This window comes from Ranitomeya imitator, chromosome 5 (genome assembly GCF_032444005.1).
Source record: "Ranitomeya imitator isolate aRanImi1 chromosome 5, aRanImi1.pri, whole genome shotgun sequence".
NCBI classification, from domain to species: Eukaryota; Metazoa; Chordata; class Amphibia; order Anura; family Dendrobatidae; genus Ranitomeya; species Ranitomeya imitator.
In genome coordinates this window covers 518,126,547-518,147,399 of record NC_091286.1, presented here as the reverse complement: position 1 = coordinate 518,147,399, position 20,853 = coordinate 518,126,547, and the positions used below count along the sequence as shown (strand labels likewise).

General features: G+C 47.2%; 1 protein-coding gene across 1 annotated transcript; it reads left to right on the top strand.

Annotated features, from left to right (window-relative positions):
• The first annotated feature begins 14,994 nt into the window (after nt 1–14,994).
• Nucleotides 14,995–15,888, top strand: LOC138637832 (S-antigen protein-like). The gene has a single exon (XM_069726760.1). It carries the CDS (start codon nt 14,995–14,997, stop codon nt 15,886–15,888), a length of 894 nt encoding a protein of 297 aa, XP_069582861.1.
• Nucleotides 15,889–20,853: the final 4,965 nt, after the last annotated feature.

The window sequence follows — 20,853 nt, the reverse complement described above, 5'->3', positions numbered from 1 at the left end:
CAAGCTATGGCGTGTGAGAGCGGTGGAATTCAAATGGGTGAGTGATTATGATTGGACATCTAGTCATTAATTTGTGGGCATGCCTATATAAATAACTAAAAGGGGGCGTGGTGACATACCACATTTAGCCCAAGTAGTATCAGGACTGAACCCTAGTCCCCCATGTAAGAACTTTTGTTCCCTATTAGAGAGTACAGTTCCCCTGAGGAGTCGTGGTGAAGACGAAACGCGTCGGGTTGTACAGGGACAAATAGGGCTATGAGTATAAGGGTCAGATGTGGACTGCCCTTGTAAGGGCGGGAGTTTGGGGATCAGGGCCATTCTAGCCTATACAGGGCGTATTAGGTCTACATGTGATCTACTCCCTCCATGGAAACCTGGTTGTCTGGGAATTAAGAGGAGATGACTGGTACCTGCTCGACTGATGGGTGAGATCCTCCCTTTTTCCTGATTTATTTTGTGTTGGTGTTTACATATGCAACCAGGCTAAGGAATCCACATATAGACTGTGTTGATATCCCTTTTTAACAAGAGCATCGGGTATGATGCCGGGATTTATGAGCACACGGTCTACCTACTAACCTTTTTTTGATTGGGCACTCTATCTAATCAGAATTGGTTTGTCATATGTATTTTTAGGGACTCTGGTTTATGAGAGTTTTTACATCCCTATGATATGTCTGTCCGGATGGACGTTGTAATTGATTGAGTGTAATTTTGACGTGCACTATATCATATTATTTTTGTTTGTTGGGGTAGTTTTAAGAAATATATTATTAAAAGTTATATTTTATTATTTTTTCTCTGTGCTGTTTACTGTTTAAGGAGAGAGAAATTGGGCTTTGACTCAACTTTGCTGGTATCTCTCCTAAGTTTAAACCTCGTTTCATTGGTCCGTATAGGATTTCTGAGGTTCTTAATCCTGTGTCTTTTCGTCTGACCCTTCCAGATTCTTTTTCCATGCATAACATATTCCATAGGTCATTGTTGCGGAGATACGTGGCACCTATGGTTCCATCTGTTGATCCTCCTGCCCCGGTTTTGGTGGAGGGGGAGTTGGAGTATATTGTGGAGAAGATTTTGGATTCTCGTGTTTCAAGACGGAAACTCCAGTATCTGGTTAAGTGGAAGGGTTATGCTCAGGAAGATAATTCCTGGGTCTTTGCCTCTGATGTCCATGCTCCCGATCTTGTTCGTGCCTTTCATATGGCTCATCCTGGTCGTCCTGGGGGCTCTGGTGAGGGTTCGGTGACCCCTCCTCAAGGGGGGGGTACTGTTGTGAATTCTGTGGCAGAGCTCCCTCCTGTGGTCACAAGTGGTACTTCGGCTGATTCTCTCTGTGAGCTTCCGTTGGTGGAGGAGAGTGGTACTGCGGCTTCTGAGTTTCCTTCCTCAGGTGATGTGGTGATGTCGTTAGGTGCTGCTCTATTTAACTCCACCTAGTGCTTTGATCCTGGCCTCCAGTCAATGTTCTAGTATTGGACCTGTTTCCTCCTGGATCGTTCCTGTGGCCTGCTGCTCTGCATAGCTAAGTTCTGCTTTTGCTAATTTGTTTGCTGTTTTTTCTGTCCAGCTTGCTTATTTGTTTTTTCTTGCTTGCTGGAAGCTCTGTGACGCAGAGGGTGTACCTCCGTGCCGTTAGTTCGGTACGGAGGGTCTTTTTGCCCCCTTTGCGTGGTTTTTTGTAGGGTTTTGTGTTGACCGCAAAGTTACCTTTCTTATCCTCGCTCTGTTCAGAAAGTCGGGCCTCACTTTGCTAAATCTATTTCATCTCTACGTTTGTCTTTTCATCTTAACTCACAGTCATTATATGTGGGGGCTGCCTTTTCCTTTGGGGTATTTCTCTGAGGCAAGGTAGGCTTATTTTCTATCTTCAGGCTAGCTAGTTTCTCAGGCTGTGCCGAGCTGCATAGGGAGCGTTAGGCGCAATCCACGGCTGCCTCTAGTGTGGTTGGAGAGGATTAGGGATTGCGGTCAGCAGAGTTCCCACGTCTCAGAGCTCGTTCTATGTTTTTGGGTTATTGTCAGGTCACTGTATGTGCTCTGAGTTCTATGTCCATTGTGGTACTGAATTACCTTATCATAACACATGGGCTTTAAACTTCTTGATGACACTGCGCACGGTAGACACAGGAACATTCAGGTCTTTGGAGATGGACTTGTAGCCTTGAGATTGCTCATGCTTCCTCACAATTTGGTTTGTCAAGTCCTCAGACAGTTCTTTGGTCTTCTTTCTTTTCTCCATGCTCAATGTGGTACACACAAGGACACATGATAGAGGTTGAATCAACTTTAATCCATGTCAACTGGCTGCAACTATGATTTAGTTATTGCCAACACCTGTTAGGTGCCACAGGTAAGTTACAGGTGCTGTTAATTACACAAATTAGAGAAGCATTACATGATTTTTCGAACAAGGCCAATACTTTTGTCCACACCTTTTTTTATGTTTGGTGTGGAATTATATCCAATTTGGCTTTAGGACAATTCTTTTTGTGTTTTTTCATTTAAGACATATTAAATGAAGATACCGTATATACTCGAGTATAAGCCGAGATTTTCAGCCCAAATTTTTGGGCTGAAAGTGCCCCTCTCGGCTTATACTCGAGTCAAGGTAGGTGGCAGGGTCGGCGGGTGAGGGGGTGAGGGCGCTGAGGCATACTTACCTGCTTCCAGCGATCCTGACGCTCCCCCTACCGTCCCACAGACTTCGGTGCTGCAGTTCTTCCTCTATCAGCGGTCACGTGGGACCGCTCATTAGAGAAATGAATAAGCGGCTCCACCTCCCATAGGGGTGGAGCCGCCTATTCATTTCTCTAATCAGCGGTAACGGTGACCGCTGATAGAGGAAGAAGCTGCGGCACCGAAGACAGCTGTGCGGGGGAAGGAGCCGGACGCCAGGACCAGGTAAGTATCGCATAGTCACCTGTCCACGTTCCAACCGCCGGGCGCCGCTCCATCTTCCCGGCGTCTCTGCGCTCTGACTGTTCAGGTCAGAGGGCGCGATGATGCATATAGTGTGCACGGCGCCCTCTGCCTGATCAGTCAGTGCAGAGACACCGGGACGAGACGCTGGGACCGGACGCTGGGAGCTGCAAGCAAGAGAGGTGAGTATGTGTTTTTTTTTTTTTTACTGCTGCAGCAGCAGCAGCTACAATGGCACAGCTTTTTATGGGGAAATATGAACGGTGCAGAGCACTATATGGGGCACAGCTATAGGGCAATAATGAACGGTGCAGAGCACTATATGGGGCACAGCTATAGGGCAATAATGATCGGTGCAGAGCACTATATGGGGCACAGCTATAGGGCAATAATGAACGGTGCAGAGCACTATATGGGGCACAGCTATAGGGCAATAATGAACGGTGCAGAGCACTATATGGGCCACAGCTATAGGGCAATAATGAACGGTGCAGAGCACTATATGGGGCACAGCTATAGGGCAATAATGAACGGTGCAGAGCACTATATGGGGCACAGCTATAGGGCAATAATGAACGGTGCAGAGCACTATATGGGGCATAGGCACAGCTATAGGGCAATAATGAACGGCGCAGAGCACTATATGGCACAGCTATGGGGAAATAATGAACGGTGCAGAGCACTATATGGCACAGCTATGGGGAAATAATGAACGGTGCAGAGCACTATATGGCACAGCTATGGGGAAATAATGATCTATTTTTATTATTGAAATTCACCGGTAAATGCTGCATTTCCACCCTAGGCTTATACTCGAGTCAATAAGTTTTCCCAAGTTTTTTGTGGCAAAATTAGGGGGGTCGGCTTATACTCGAGTATATACGGTAATAATACCAAATAATTTGTGTTTGCAATCATTTTCAGGAAGAAAATGAGTATTATCTGACAGAATTGCAGGGGTGTCAATACTTTTGGCCATGACTGTACTATATACAGGAGGAGATGACACATAGGTATATACAATATACAGGAGGAGATGACATACAGCAGGTATATACTATTTACAGGGGAGATGACATACAGGTATATACTATATACAGGAGATGACATACATGTGTATACTATATATAAGGAAGATGACAAACATGAATATACTGAGGGGAAAATGAGAGGTGTGAGGTGAAAATGAGGGGTGTGAGGTGAAAATGAAAAGGTGTGAGTGCAAAATGAGAAGAGTGAGGGAAAATAGTGCAGTGATCGGAAAATGACAGATGTGAGGTCGAAATGACAAGTGTTAGGGGGGAATGAGAGGAGTGAGGGGGAAAACAAGAGGAGTGAGGGGGAAAATGAGAGGTGTAAGGGAGAAAATGAGAGATGTGAGGGGGAAAATGAGAGGCGTGATGGGAAAATAAGAGAAGTGAGGTGCTATAACTAACCACAGATATTTACTATGCCCAGGCAATGCCGGGCTCTTCAGCTAGTTTATTTATATAGCACCATTAATTCCATGGTGCTGTAACCCCTTCTCATGTACATTATAATACAAATATCACTTACAGTAAACAAAACTAACAATGACAGACTGGTACAGAGGGAAGAGGACCCTGCCCTTGCGGGTTTGCATTCTACAGGATTATGGGGAAGGAGACAGTAGGTCGGGGGTTGCAGTAGCTCCGGTGGTGTTGAGGTGGCCCTGAGGTCTTTACAGGCTGTAAGCTTCCTTGAAGAGGTGGGTTTTCATGTTTCTTTTGAAGAATCCAAAAGTAGTGGATAACCGGATGTGTTGGGGCACTGAATTCCAGAGGATGGGTGATATTCGGGAGAAGTCTTGGAGGCGATTGAGTGAGGAGTGAATAAGCATGGAGGAGAGGAGGAGGTCTTGGGAGGACCGGAGATTACGTGAGGGAAGATATTGAGAGATTAGTGTGGAAATATACGGAAGGAGAAAGGTTATGGATGGCTTTGTAGGTCAGTGTTAGTAATTTAAACTGGATACGCTGGGAAATTGGGAGCCAGTGAAGGGATTTGCAAAGAGGTGAAGCGGGAGTAGAGCGAGGAGAGAGATTAATTAGTCGGGCAGCAGAGTTAAGGATGGACTGGAGGGGTGCAAGAGTGTTAGAAGGTAGGCCACAGAGGAGTATGTTGCAGTAGTCGAGGCGGGAGATGATTAGGGCATGCACGAGCATTTTGGTAGAGTGTGGGTTGAGGAAAAGACGGATTCTGGAAATATTTTTGAGCTGGAGGCGACAGGAGGTGGCGAGAGCTTGGATGTGCGGTTTGAAGGACAGGGAGGAGTCAAGGGTTACTCCGAGGCAGCGGATTTTGGAGACAGGGGAAAGTGTGATTTCATTTATTTTGATAGATAGATCAGGTAGGGAAGATATGCGTGATGGAGAAAAGATAATGAGTTCAGATTTGTCCACATTGAGCTTGAGGAAGCGAGAGGAGGAGGATATGGCTGATAGACACTCTGGGATTCTGGAGAGCAGAGAGGTGACATCTGGGCCAGAGAGGTAGATCTGAGTGTGATCGGCATATAGATGGTACTGGAAGCCATAGGACCTTATGAGTTGTCCCAGGCCGAGTGTATAGATTGAGAATAGTAAGGGTCCTAGGACAGAGCCTTGGGGGACTCCAAAAGAGAGGGGGCGAGATGAAGAGGTAGTATGGGAGTAGGAAACGCTAAATGTGCAGTTGGCAAGGTATGAGGAGATCCAAGATAGGGCTAGGTCTTTAAGTAAATAAGGCAGCACGCTGCAGCGCTAGAACATACAAACTTGAAATACGAAATTTGAACTGCATTACTGCACTAGAAATATGAAAAATGAGAGCGTTTAGCGCATATAAATGGCCAATTTTATGTGTACCTGGTAGCCCCTTTCATATTTCTAGTGCAGTAATGCAGTTCAAATTTCGTATTTCAAGTTTGTATGTTCTAGCGCTGCAGTGTGCTGCCTTATTTACTTAACTATATACGAGTTGGCGACTCTAGGTTCAGCACCTGTTCACACTGAGTCTATGTTTGGATGTGCAGGTCAGGTTTTTGAAACGTAGGGCTAGGTCTTTGATCCCAAAGGAAAAGAAGATCTGTAGTAGGAGGCAGTGGTCAACTGTGTCGAAGGCAGAGGTCTAGGAGGAGGAGTATAGAAAATTGTCTGCTAGCTTTGGCTGTAAGTAAGTCGTTAGTCATTTTGGTCAGTGGAATGGTGGGGACGGAAGCCAGATTGTAGGTTGTCGAAGAGAGAGTTATATGCAAAGTGAGAGGAAAGTTCAGCATGGACGTGTTGCTCAAGGAGTTTGGAAGCAAATAGGAGCAAAGATATGGGGCGATAGCTGGACATACCGCTTTGGTCAAGGGAAGGCTTTTTGAGGATAGGTGTGATTGTGGCATGTTTGAAGGCAGAGGGGAAGGTACCAGAAGTAAGTGAAAGGTTGAAGAGATGGGTTAGGGATGGGATTAGTGTGGTGCTGAGGTTGGGGAGGAGGTGGGGTGGGATGGGATCAAGTGCACAAGTGGTGAGGTGTGATTTGGAGAGAAGATGAGCAAGCTCCCCTTCAGAGATTTTGGAAAGTGAAGTTATGGGGTTTGGGCATTGGTCTCTCATACAAAGGGGTTGTGGTGGTTGGACAACAAAGTCTTGCCTTGTTTGGTCTATCTTATTTTTGAAGTACGTGCCAAAGTCCTCGGCAACGATTAGGGAACTCGGAGGGGGCAGTGGTGGGTGGAGGAGGGAGTTAAAAGTGTTGAACAACTGGTTGGGGTTGTGGGATAAGGAAGATACGAGGGTTGTGAAGTAGGCCGGGTTAGCAGCGGTGAGAGCTGATTTGAATGCCAGTGTTGCTTGTGCATAAAAGCTGAGTGAGTTTCTGGGATCCACACAGACACTTGCATCTTTCATCCAGCCACTGACATTTCTGGATTGTGAGTCATGGGGAAAGCAAAAGGTTTTGTTTTCTTAATTATTTATTTACAATGCAGGAGAGGCTTACGAATACACCCATCATCCACTCCTGCTCTCACTGTTATTAGCCGCAGCAGGTGTCGGATGATGGAAGCTGTAGTCTCATCAGCTGACACCAGTGACTGGAGGTAAACTTTATACCTCCGATCACAGCTGAGTGCTCCCGCTGTCTTTTGACAGCATGGGAACCACAGCTCTCTGACCGGCGGGGATGGTTTCATCACTGATGAGAAGCGGTGTTTGCTGCACTGTCATGCATATGACAGCGTGTCAAACACTGTATTATTGGGCTCCCCATTCAAGTGAATGGGGTTCGGATCCACTCTGCTGGATGACAGGCTGTATGGACACATCATGCAGTCTGCTATCTAGATGTAGAGGAGCTGACAGTGAGGTCACATCCAGCTCTCCTTGACTGTTCTGCAACAAATATGCTGCAAATAAAAGTCAACCTGCATATTTGAAGCGTTTTTTCACCATCCATTCAAGTCAATGGGTGAAAAACGCTGAAAGGCTTTATGTAAAAAAAAAAAACACTGCAAAGTACAAAATCCTAATTACAAAAACACAGTGTGTGTGCATGAGATTGCTGAAATCTTATTGGCTTTGCTCATACTGTAAAGAGCAGCTGAAAATTAGCATTAAAAAAGCAGCAAAAATGCCCAGTGTGAACTTACCCTAAAAGTAGGCTAGTAAGTGCTATGACTCCCAATGAATATGCCCGGTGATAAATGTTTCTTCTGCTCTGACACCTAAATACAGGCTGCATGCGATCAGTGGCTGCAGCGGTCATGTGACTTTATTTTTGTCAGGTGACATGAAGGTGACACAGAAGTGCGATTGGAGAAACAGCAGAATGCAGATGTAGATTTTTCTTTATTTTACTCTGCACGCTTGAGGGTATTTATAAGGGGTTTCCATGGGCATAACTACAATAGGTGCAGGTTTAGCAATATCACCTGGGCCCTGGAGCCTAAGGGTATGTTTACACGGTCAGTAAACGCTACGGGTTTGACGCTGCGTTCCTCCTCATCAATACCCGCAGCGGCCAGATGTTACAGAAATCCCATCTCCACTATACGTGTAGGGACGCTTCCGGCTTCCCTGCGGAGATGGACATGCGGCGCTTCTTTCTAGACCGCAGCATGTCCATTTATCTTGCAGAGACGCTCCATTTCTGCAAGATAAATATCACCATCCAACATGTAGGACGCAGTGATTCTGCACGGTTCAATGAACACATGTGGAATCACCGGCGTTGATAAGCCGGCAGCGCTTTGTATGCAGCATCCTTTGTATGCTGCATCCAAAGCACTGCCGGTTCCTGACCATGGAAACATACCCTAAGGGTATGTGTACACGTTCAGGTTTTTTCGCGTTTTTTTCGCAATAAAAACACTATAAAACCGCATTAGAAACTGCAGACATATGCATCCTATCATTTAGAATGCATTCTGCAATTTTTGTGCACATGATGCGTTTTTTTCCACGAAACAAACGCATCGCGGTAAAAAAAAAGCAGCATGTTCATTAATTTTGCGTTTTTTTCGAGTTTTTTCCCGCTCTTCTACGCATTTGGAAAAAATGCAAGAAAAAGCGCATCAAAAACGCACAAAAAATGCATCAAAAACGCGCAAAAAACGCATGCGGATTTCTGGCAGAATTGTCAGGTTTTTGTCAGGAAAATTTCTGCCAGAAATCCTGATGTGTGCACATAGCCTAAAACTAAGTGCACACGTTGCAGATTATTTGCGTTTTTTTAGCGTTTTTGCGCTATAAAAACGTTATAAAACCGCAAATAATCTGCATACATTAAGCATCCTATCATTTTTAATGAAGTCCGCAACTTCTGTGCACATGATGTGCGTTTTTCCGCATGAAAAACACATTGTGGAAAAATAATGAACCTGCTCATTAATTTTGCGGTTTTTTCGCGGTTTTTCCACTGTCTAATGCATTGGGAAATGTCCGGAAAAAAACGCGCAAAAACCACGTCAAAACCGCGCAAAAAAACGCATGCAGATTTCATGCGGAAATCTGGCAGAAATGTCTGGATTTTCACAGGAATTTTCTGCATGAATTCCTGAACGTGTGTACATAGCCTAAGAGGCCCAAAAACTCCTTTTGGCCTGGATGAAAAGACAAAAGCAGGCAAGATGGAGACCTAACAATGGCCCCAAAGTCTACCATCTTAGTACATCAATACTTGTACACTGAAAAACATTATAAATTAGAATTCTAAAATACTAGTGGGCCCGTGCGAAATTCTCGCACATTGGTTGTCAGGGGCGCAGGCAATTTCTGGAAAATCAAGCTGGTCAAATGTAGATGTAATGAGATGATAAACACAGAGAGGTATGTGTTTCACTCACATATATATACAACCCCTGGCAAAAATTATGGAATCACCGGCCTTGGAGGATGTTCATTCAGCTGTTTAATTTTGTAGAAAAAAAGCAGATCACAGACATGGCACAAAACTAAAGTCAAATGGCAACATTCTGGCTTTAAGAAACACTAAAAGAAATCAAGAACAAAAAATGTAGTAGTCAGTAATGGTTACTTTTTTTAACCAAGCATAGGGGAAAAATTATGGAATCACTCAATTTTGAGGAAAAAACTATGGAATCATGAAAACGAAGCAAACAAAAAAACACTCCAAAACATCACTAGTATTTTGTTGCACCACCTCTGGCTTTTATAACAGCTTGCCGTCTCTGAGGCATGGACTTAATGAGTGTCAAACAGTACTCTTCATCAATCTGGCCCCAACTTTCTGTGATTGCTGTTGCCAGATCAGCTTTGCGGTGCGCAATGCATCCCTGGGAACGGAAGCCGCCGCATGCACCGCTAAGAGCCGCGAGCACTCCGGGGGCTGTTGGAAGGTAAGTATATCCATATTTTTTATTTTTATTCTTTTTTTTACACGAATATGGATTCCAGGGCCTAAAGGAGAGTCTCCTCTCCTGCAGACCCTGGGAACCATCTGGGACCGCTCCCTGAACCATATGCGATGACCTCAGAGCTCCGCACATGCCGTACCCAGTGTATAAGACGACCCCCGACTTTTGAAAAGATTTTCAGGGGTTAAAAAGTAATCTCATACGCCAGAAAATACAGTAATATCTGCAGGTTATGTTACCTTTTTTTTCTCCTATGGTTGGATTTTGTTTTCAATTTTTGCAGGGTTGTTTCCACCAATCTCTCCCATCGGGAAGCAATGTACAGTCTGAGCTATGTCAACGCTGCAGTTTTTTACTTGGAACCAGAGGTGACTCCAGGTCAACAATAAGCTGCAACCTTAAAGGGACTCTGAATTTGGAGGGAGCAATCTTCAGCCATAGGGGGCAGGGTTTTCGGGTGTTTGATTCACCCTTTCCTTACCCGCTGGCTGTATGCTGGCTGCAATATTGGATCGAAATTCATTCTCTGTCCTCCATAGTACACGCCTGCACAAGGCAATCTTGCCCAAGGCAAATGTTAGGATTTGTTTCGTTATGTGGCATTGTGCTTTGGGGTAGTGTGGTGCCACCTGCAGGTCATTTTTCCTTACTGCAGTTTTATCAAAATTAATGTTTAAAATGTATTTTGTGATAACATCGTGGATGTGTTGTTTGTTTGGCTATTTTCTTGCTAAAGGGGGCAAGTTACCTTTCAAATGGTTTTATTTTATTGCAAAGACGTCACATTTAGGCTGTCATCACACTAGCACTATTTGGTCAGTATTTTACATCAGTATTTGCAAGCCAAAACCAGGAGTGGGTGATAAATGCAGAAGTGGCGCATATGTTTCTATTATACTTTTCCTCTAATTGTTCCACTCCTGGTTTTGGCTTACAAATACTGATGTAAAATACTGACCAAATACTGCAAGTGTGACGGCAGCCTTACGGGGACAAAAAATCTCCCCCATCATTTCCCACTGTCAAATATGCCAGGACACCATTGCACTGAGCTGCCTCTGCCTGGAGCAGCACACGGGCACAGTGACTGCCATCCTGTCGACAAAACAAAGCTCTCAGTATAAGGGCTTGTTTCCACTTGCGAGAAACACGTCCGTGTCTCGCATGTGAAAACCAAACTCAGGCGCCGGCACTTGGGAGCGGAGCGTGCGGCCGCATAGCAACACATGCAGCCGCACTCTCCGCTCCCAAGTGCCGGCGCCAGAGCTTTCACATGCGAGATACAGACGTGTTTCTCGCAAGTGGAAACAAGCCCTTATGAAGTGAGCTTTGTCATCTTAGCCGTATCCTAAGCAGAGCTAAGCTGCCAATGACAAACTCATCTACACTTCTTTGCCCTGCAAAGGCCAATACAGTATTGAATCATATGCAATGCACATGTGCTGGGATCTCCTGTATCACACTGCTTCTCTCACGTGTACATTTGTGGAAAGACAGTCTGGCTGCAGATCTTGTAATCCGAGTGTGACAGCCTCATAGAAATATATGAAGTTGTCATGCTTCGGTAAGAGACTTGCACCCGGTTTATGCATTGCGGTCCGAGATTGGACTGAGATCCATGGATGTCTGAATGAGACATTAGAGAAATTATCCTGCAAAAACAAAAACTAACAAAGTAAATTTCAGTTTTTTAAATTCTTTTCTAAACCCTAACCTTGGCCAGAGATAAAGAATATTAACACATGGCTTTGTTGCTGTGTATTTTACATAGTGTATTTGGTGTAAAATGCACAGTGTTTTACAGTACGAGCATAAGCAATGAGATTTCTGAAGTCTTGTTTACACGTTGCTTTGTTTTCCACATGCATTTTCAGGCCTGCTGCGTTTGTGCCAAGCATGCATGTCAATTCTTTCAGCGTTTTCATAGCACATTTTACCCATTAAAATGAAAGGGTGAAAACAGCAAGTAAAAACTCTTGTAAAAACACGTCAAATGCGCATACTCTTTTTTACCACTCGCTTTAACCCATTCATCACCGAAGCTTTTTTTGGTTTTGCGTTTTCGCTCCCCTCCTTCCCAGAGTCATAACTTTTTTATTTTTCCGTCAATATGGCCATGTGAGGGCTTGTTTTTTGTGAGACGAGTTGTACTTTGGAACGCCACAATTGGTCTTACCATGTCATGTACTAGAAAAAGGAAAAAAAATTCCAAGTGCGGTGAAATTGCAAAAAAAGTGCAATCCCACACTTGTTTTTTGTTTGGATTTTTTATCATGTTCACTAAATGCTAAAACTTACCTGCCATTATGGTTCACAGGTCATTTTGAGTTCATAGACACCAAACAAGTCTAGGTTCTTTTTTATCTAAGTGGTGAAAACAAATTCCAAACTTTGCTAAAAAAAAATTGTGCCATTTTCCGATACCACTAGTGTTTCCATTTTTTGTGATCTCGGGTTGGGTGTGGGCTTATTTTTTGTGCAACATTTTTAATTATACCATTTTGGTGCAGATACGATCTTTTGATCGCCCATTATTGCATTTTAATGCAATGTCGCAGAGACCAAAAAACGTAATTCTGGCGTTTTGACTGTTTTTCCTCGCTATGCCATTAATCGATCAGGTTAATCCTTTTTTTTTAATTGATAGTTCGGGCGATTCTGAACGTGGCGATACCAAATATGTGTAGGTTTGATTTTATTTTTGATTTATTTTGAATGGGGCAAAAGGGGGGTGACTTTAACTTTTTTACAGTCATGGCCAAAAGTATTGACACCCCTGCAATTCTGTCAGATAATACTCATTTTCTTCCTGAAAATGATTGCAAACACAAATTATTTGGTATTATTATCTTCATTTAATTTGTCTTATATGAAAAAACACAAAAGAGAATGAAGCAAAAAGCAAAACATTGATCATTTCACACAAAACTCCAAAAAAGGGCCAGACAAAAGTATTGGCACCCTCAGCCTAATACTTGGTTGCACAACCTTAAGCCAAAATAACTGCGACCAACCGCTTCCGGTAACCATCAATGAGTTTCTTACAATGCTCTGCTGGAATTTTAGACCATTCTTCTTTGGCAAACTGCTCCAGGTCCCTGATATTTGAAGGGTGCCTTCTCCAAACTGCCATTTTTAGATCTCTCCACAGGTGTTCTATGGGATTCAGGTCTGGACTCATTGCTGGCCACCTTAGAAGTCTCCAGTGCTTTCTCTCAAACCATTTTCTAGTGCTTTTTGAAGCGTGTTTTGGGTCATTGTCCTGCTGGAAGACCCATGACCTCTGAGGGAGACCCAGCTTTTTCACACTGGGCCCTACATTATGCTGCAAAATTTGTTGGTAGTCTTCAGACTTCATAATGCCATGCACACGGTCAAGCAGTCCAGTGCCAGAGGCAGCAAAGCAACCCCAAAACATCAGGGAACCTCCGCCATGTTTGACTGTAGGGACCGTGTTCTTTTCTTTGAATGCCTCTTTTTTTCTCCTGTAAACTCTATGTTGATGCCTTTGCCCAAAAAGCTCTACTTTTGTCTCATCTGACCAGAGAACATTCTTCCTAAACGTTTTAGGCTTTTTCAGGTAAGTTTTGGCAAACTCCAGCCTGCCTTTTTTATGTCTCGGGGTAAGAAGTGGGGTCTTCCTGGGTCTCCTACCATACAGTCCCTTTTCATTCAGATGCCGACGGACAGTACGGGTTGACACTGTTGTACCCTCGGACTGCAGGGCAGCTTGAACTCGTTTGGATGTTAGTCGAGGTTCTTTATCCAACATCCGCACAATCTTGCATTGAAATCTCGTCAATTTTTCTTTTCCGTCCACATCTATGGAGGTTAGCCACAGTGCCCTGGGCTTTAAACTTCTTGATGACTGTGCACGGTTAACACAGGAACATTCAGGTCTTTGGAGATGGACTTGTAGCCTTGAGATTGCTCATGCTTCCTCACAATTTGGTTTCTCAAGTCATAAGACAGTTCTTTGGCCTAATTTCTCACTTGATTGCGGTTGTTCATAGAATAAGGGTCTTACATGTTGTAGATCACCAAGCTGGATTCTCAAAGGACATAAGCCCCTACCAGAGGAGTTGGCAGGAACTGACCAGAACAGAAAAGTCAGGCGAAAACTGACCGTAATGGGAGAATCTGGTGGGAACAGACCAAAACAGTAGAGACTGGTGGGAACAGAAGAGTCTAGCGATAACAAACCGGAACAGAAGAGTCAGGCAAAAACAGAACAGAAGAGTCCATCAGGAAAAGACCAGAACAGAAGAGTCTGGTGGGACCAGAAGAGTCTGGCAATAACAAACCGAAACAGAAGAGTCAGGCGAGAACAGTACAGAAGAGTCAGTCAGGAAAAGACCAGAACAGAAGAGTCTGGTGGGTCCAGAAGAATCTAGCTGGAACAGACTGGAACAGTAGAGTCCGGTAGGAACAGACTAGAACAAAGAGTCGGGCAGGAATAGTAGAGTCTGGCGGGAACAAAATGGAACGAGAGTCCGGCAGGAACTGAAGAGTCTGGCGGGAACAAAAGATTTTGGCGGGAACTGAAGAGTTTGGCGGGAGCAGACTGGAATAAAGAATCTGGCGGGAAGAAAAGAGTCCGATGGGAACAGACTGAAATAGAAAAGAGTTTGGCAGGAACAGACTTGAACAGAAAAGTCCGGCGGGAAGAGAGGAGTCCGGTGGGAACAGAAGAGTCAGATGGGAACAGACTGGAATAGAAGAGTATGGCGGGAATAGACGAGTCTGGCGGGAACAGACAGGAACAGAAGAATCTTGCAGGAAGAGAAGAGTCCGGCAGGAACAAAAGAATCCGATGGGAACAAACTGTAACAGAAGAGTCCGGTGGGAACACACTGGAACAGAAAAATCCGGCGGGAGCAGAGGAGTCCGGTGGGAACAGAAGAGTCAGACCCGAACAGACTGGAACAGAAGAGTCCGGCGAGAACAGATTGGAACAGAAGAAACGGCAAAAACAGACGAGTCTGGTGGGAACAGTCTGGAACAGAAGAATCCGGCAGGAAGAGAAGAGTCTGGCAGGAACAAAAGAATCCGATGGGAACAAACTGGAACAGAACAGTCCGGCAGGAACAGACTGGAACAGACGAGTCCGGTAAGAACAAACTGGAACAGACGAGTCCGGCAGGAACAAACTGGAACAGAAGAATCCGGCGGGAAGAGGAGTCTGGTGGGAACAGAAGAGTCAGATGGGAACAGACTGGAACAGAAGAGTCCGGCGACAACAGACTGGAACAGAAGAGTACGACACGAACAGACGAGTCTGGCGGGAACACACTAGAACAGAAGAATCCGGTGGGAATAGAGGAGTCGGTGGGAAAAGACGAGTCAGACGCGAACAGACTGGAACAGAAGAGTCCGGCCGGAACAGACTGGAACAGAAGAGTATGGCGGGAACAGATGAGTCTGGCGGGAACACACTGGAACAGAAGAAAACGGAGGGAAGAGAGGAGTCCGGTGGGAACAGAAGAGTCCGGCGAGAACAGACTGGAACAGAAGAGTACGACGCGAACAGACGAGTCTGGCGGGAACACACTAGAACAGAAGAATCAAGTGGGAATAGAGGAGTCGGTGGGAACAGAAGAGTCAGATGCGAACAGCCTGGAACAGAAGAGTCCGGCCGGAACAGACTGGAACAGAAGAGTACGGCGGGAACAGATGAGTCTCGCGGGAACACACTGGAACAGAAGAATCCGGCGGGAAGCGAGGAGTCCGGTGGGAACAGTAGAGTCAGACGCGAACAGACTGGAACAGAAGAATCCGGCTGGAAGAGAGGAGTCCGGCGGGAACAGAAGAGTCAGATGGGAACAAACTGGAACAGAAGAGTACGGCGGGAACAGATGAGTCTTGCGGGAACAGACTGGAACAGAAGAATACCGCGGGAAAAGAGGAGTCAGGTGGGAACAGATGAGTCCGGCGGGAAAAGAAGAATCCGGCGGGAAGAGAGGAGTCCGGTGGGAACAGAAGAGTCAGATGGGAAAAAACTGGAACAGAAGAGTATGGCGGGAACAGATGAGTCTGGCGGGAACACACTGGAACAGAAGAATACGGCGGGAAGAGAGGAGTCAGGTGGGAACAGATGAGTCTGGCGGGAAAACAAGAATCTGGCGGGAAGAGAGGAGTCCGGTGGGAACAGAAGAGTCAGACGCGAACAGACTGGAATAGAAGAGTCCGGCAAGAACAGATTGGAACAGAAGAGTATGGCAAAAACAGACGAGTCTGGCGGGAACAGACTGGAACAGAAGAATCCGGCAGGAAGAGAAGAGTCTGGTAGGAACAAAAGAATCCGATGGGAACAAACTGGAACAGAAGAGTCCGGCGGGAACAGACTGGAACAGACGAGTCCGGTAAGAACAAACTGGAACAGAAGAATCCGGCGGGAAGAGAGGAGTCTGGTGGGAACAGAAGAGTTAGATGGGAACAGACTGGAACAGAAGAGTCCGGCGAGAACAGACTGGAACAGAAAAGTACGACATGAACAGACGAGTCTGGTGGGAACACACTAGAACAGAAGAATCCGGTGGGAATAGAGGAGTCGGTGGGAACAGAAGAGTCAGATGCGAACAGACTGGAACAGAAGAGTCCGGCCAGAACAGACTGGAAAAGAAGAGTACGGCAGGAACAGATGAGTCTGGCGGGAACACACTGGAACAGAAGAAAACGGAGGGAAGAGAGGAGTCCGGTGGGAACAGAAGAGTCCGACGAGAACAGACTGGAACAGAAGAGTACGACGCAAACAGACGAGTCTGGCGGGAACACACTAGAAAAGAAGAATCCAGTGGGAATAGAGGAGTCGGTGGGAACAGAAGAGTCAGATGCGAACAGACTGGAACAGAAGAGTCCGGCCGGAACAGACTGGAACAGAAGAGTACGGCGGGAACAGATGAGTCTGGCGGGAACACACTGGAACAGAAGAATCCGGCGGGAAGAGAGGAGTCCAGTGGGAACTGTAGAGTCAGACGCGAACAGACTGGAACAGAAGAGTCTGGCAGGAACAGACTGGACCAGAAGAATCCGGCTGGAAGAGAGGAGTCTGGCGGGAACAGAAGAGTCAGATGGGAACAAACTGGAACAGAAGAGTATGGCGGGAACAGACGAGTCTGGCGGGAACAGACTGGAACAGAAGAGTATGGCGGGAACAGATGAGTCTGGCGGGAACACACTGGAACGGAAGAATACGGCGGGAAGAGAGGAGTCAGGTGGGAACAGATGAGTCCGGCGGGAAAAGAAGAATCCAGCGGGAAGAGAGGAGTCCGGTGGGAACAGAAGAGTCAGATGGGAACAGACTGGAACAGAAGAGTCCGGCGCGAACAACCTTTAACAGATGAGTACGGCGGGAACAGACGAGTCTGGTGGGAACAGACTGGAACAGAAGATTCTGGCAGGAAGAGAGGAGTCCGGCGGGAACAAAAGAATCCGATGGGAACAAACTGGAACAGAAGAATCTGGTGGGAAGAGAGGAGTCTCCTACGGGAACAGAAGACTCAGAGGGGAATAGATGAGTCCGGCGAGAACAGACTGGTACAGAGGAATCCAGTGGGAACAGAAGAGTCCAGCAGGAACAGAAGAGTCCGGCGAGAACAGACTGGAAAAGAAGAATCTGGTGGGAAGAGAGGAGTCCGGCAGGAACAGAAGAGTACGGGGAAAACGAGCCTGTGTCAGAAACAGAGGAGTCTGTCAGGAACACAGGAGAACAGAAACAGAAGAGACCGGTGGGACCACAAGAGTCTTGCTGCCCTCAGTCTCTATACCCGGCCTTATTGGGATGACAGGACAGCGGGTAGAAGGTGTCAGCACCGCTCCCTCTGAGCCGATCATTACCGGCCTCTGGCACCGGATGTCACTGCAGCAGTGTGCACTACAGCTCCTGCCATGAAGGAGTTAAAGGGACTCTGTCACCTGAATTTGGAGGGAACAATCTTCAGCCATGGAGGCGGGGTTTTGGGGTCTTTGATTCACCCTTTCCTTACCCGCTGGCTGCATGCTGGCTGCAATATTGGATTGAAGTTCATTCTCTGTCCTCCGTAATACACACCTGCACAAGGCAATCTTGCACAGCGCAGGCATGTACTACAGGGCTGCCACTAGAAATTTCGGGGCCCCATACTGGCAAAATTTTCGGGGCCCCCTTGAGACTCTGCCCAGGCTCCACCCCAGCCCCGCCTCCAGGCTCCACCCCACGATCTGTCCACAGTCCCACCGCTCTCTCTTGGAAAAACTCCACTTCTCACCTATCACACATTAACAGTTCCCATCACCAGATCACACATATAGCCGGCAGTTTTTGTTTTGGCCAAAAGATTTTTTATGCCGCCACCATAACACAGTAGACACTTTTGGCCGGGCCCTACTCTACTGTAACCTATTAAATATTTGTTAAAATATGCAATACAATTTAGGTATATTTATATTTATTTTTCAATTTTTTAAATGACCAATAATATCACATACAAAGAACAAATACTGCTACACCATTACCAGACCACATATTACCACCACATAGTGACTGAATACTACAATTCTGATCAGTAATAAAAAAAAAAGCACCATACTATCACCATAAGTGCCATTATACACAGGAGATCTGTACTTAGTATGCAGTGTTTGTGTACAGATAATACAGTGATCACTAGTGAAATTATACACAGGAGCTCTGTATACAGTGTATAGTGTCAGTGTATAGGTAACACACTGACTTACCAGTGACGTCTCTAGGTTGAAGTCCTTCATCTTTCATCCAGCACAGACCGCCATCATTTCATCCAGCCAGGACTCGTTTCTGCAGGAAATAACACAGTTATCTCGAGCTCTGCTTGTAGAATACATTAATTTTCCCAACTTCTACATTACACCACATGAAGAAAAAGAGGCGACATAGTATCACTCTACACAGTAACAGGATCGCCCCCTCATTTAAAACAGTATCCTCAAAAAATAAAATAAATACATCACTGCAGTAATAATATCCCTAAATTAGTCCCTATGGTAATAATATTCCCCATCCTGGCCCCGTGTGTCTCATTCCTGGCGTCAGCCATATGTTCTCCCATCCTGCCCTCATGAGTATCCATTCTGCCCCATATGATCTCCCCATCCTGACCCATTTGTCTCCATCATATCAATCCTGCCCCATGATCCTGCAAGATCTGTCTCCAATTCTGCCCCCAGTGTCTCCAATTCTTCCCCATCTGTCTCCAGTCATGCCCCCATGTCTTTCATCATACCCCGTATCTCCATTCTGCCCCTGTGTCCAGCATCTCCTCTGCCCCTGTGTCCAGCATCTCCTCTGCCCCTGTGTCCAGCATCTCCTCTGCCCCTGTGTCCAGCATCTCCTCTGCCCCTGTGTCCAGCATCTCCTCTGCCCCTGTGTCCAGCATCTCCTCTGCCCCTGTGTCCAGCATCTCCTCTGCCCCTGTGTCCAGCATCTCCTCTGCCCCTGTGTGTCCAGCATCTCCTCTGCCCCTGTGTGTCCAGCATCTCCTCTGCCCCTGTCTGTGTCCAGCATCTCCTCTGCCCCTGTGTCCAGCATCTCCTCTGCCCCTGTGTCCAGCATCTCCTCTGCCCCTGTGTCCAGCATCTCCTCTGCCCCTGTGTCCAGCATCTCCTCTGCCCCTGTGTCCAGCATCTCCTCTGCCCCTGTGTGTCCAGCATCTCCTCTGCCCCTGTGTGTCCAGCATCTCCTCTGCCCCTGTGTCCAGCATCTCCTCTGCCCCTGTGTCCAGCATCTCCTCTGCCCCTGTGTCCAGCATCTCCTCTGCCCCTGTGTCCAGCATCTCCTCTGCCCCTGTGTCCAGCATCTCCTCTGCCCCTGTGTCCAGCATCTCCTCTGCCCCTGTGTCCAGCATCTCCTCTGCCCCTGTGTGTCCAGCATCTCCTCTGCCCCTGTGTGTCCAGCATCTCCTCTGCCCCTGTGTCCAGCATCTCCTCTGCCCCTGTGTGTCCAGCATCTCCTCTGCCCCTGTGTCCAGCATCTCCTCTGCCCCTGTGTGTCCAGCATCTCCTCTGCCCCTGTCTGTGTCCAGCATCTCCTCTGCCCCTGTCTGTGTCCAGCATCTCCTCTGCCCCTGTGTCCAGCATCTCCTCTGCCCCTGTGTCCAGCATCTCCTCTGCCCCTGTCTGTGTCCAGCATCTCCTCTGCCCCTGTCTGTGTCCAGCATCTCCTCTGCCCCGGGCCCCCTCCCCTGGATCGCTGCTACCAAAAAAAAAAAAAAACTTCTTACCTTGCCATGCTCCCGCGGCGGGCAAAGCTCCTCCACGCAGGTGAAGGACGCACTCGCCGGCGGCTGACGATGACGTCAGACGCCGGCGAGGTGCGACTGCGCACTGCCACCGTTCAAGTCAGCTGCCAGCCTCCGACTGGCTGGCGGCGACTGTTAACTATTGACGTGCGGGCACGGGCCCGCACGTCAATAGTGAGCCGCAGCGCCTCCAGGGGGGGCCCGGTGAGCAGATGAGATGCGGGCCCCCTCTGCCCACCGGGCCCCATACGCCAGTCATGGCTGTCATGCCCCGATGGCGGCCCTGATGTACTATGGAGGACAGAGAATGAACTTCAATCCAATATTGCAGCCAGCATGCAGCCAGCGGGTAAGGAAAGGGTGAATCAAAGACCCAAAAACCCCGCCTCCATGGCTGAAGATTGTTCCCTCCAAATTCAGGTGACAGTGTCCCTTTAATCCCAGCTCGCGGACGCGGACTGAACGAGCCCTCAGAGACAAAGCAGCAGCAGAATGTTGGGGCGTACCAAGTGCACCACCCCCTCCTCCGCCTCCCACAGCAAGCCCGAGGGAAATGGTTTCTCCCGCCTCACGTCCCCTCCTCTCATCCCCGCCTCTCCTTGCTTCCCGCCTCTTGTAGTGACGCTCGCAGTAGAGTCCAGCCAATGGAGCGGATTTATGAATGGCTGCCCCGGTGCTCTGCACAGCGCCTCTAGCGGCCGTCATGCGTACAGTGGAGACAGCTGTTTGAATTTCGGTGTGAGGCAGCCGTGAGTGGGCGGGGCTGAGGTCACATGCGGGGGGCGGGGCCCCGGAGCCGCCGTCACTAAC

Excerpts from the sequence above, each read along its gene's own strand:
- LOC138637832 (XM_069726760.1), top strand. The coding sequence starts at position 14,995 with ATGGGAACAGACTGGAACAGAAGAGTCCGGCGACAACAGACTGGAACA.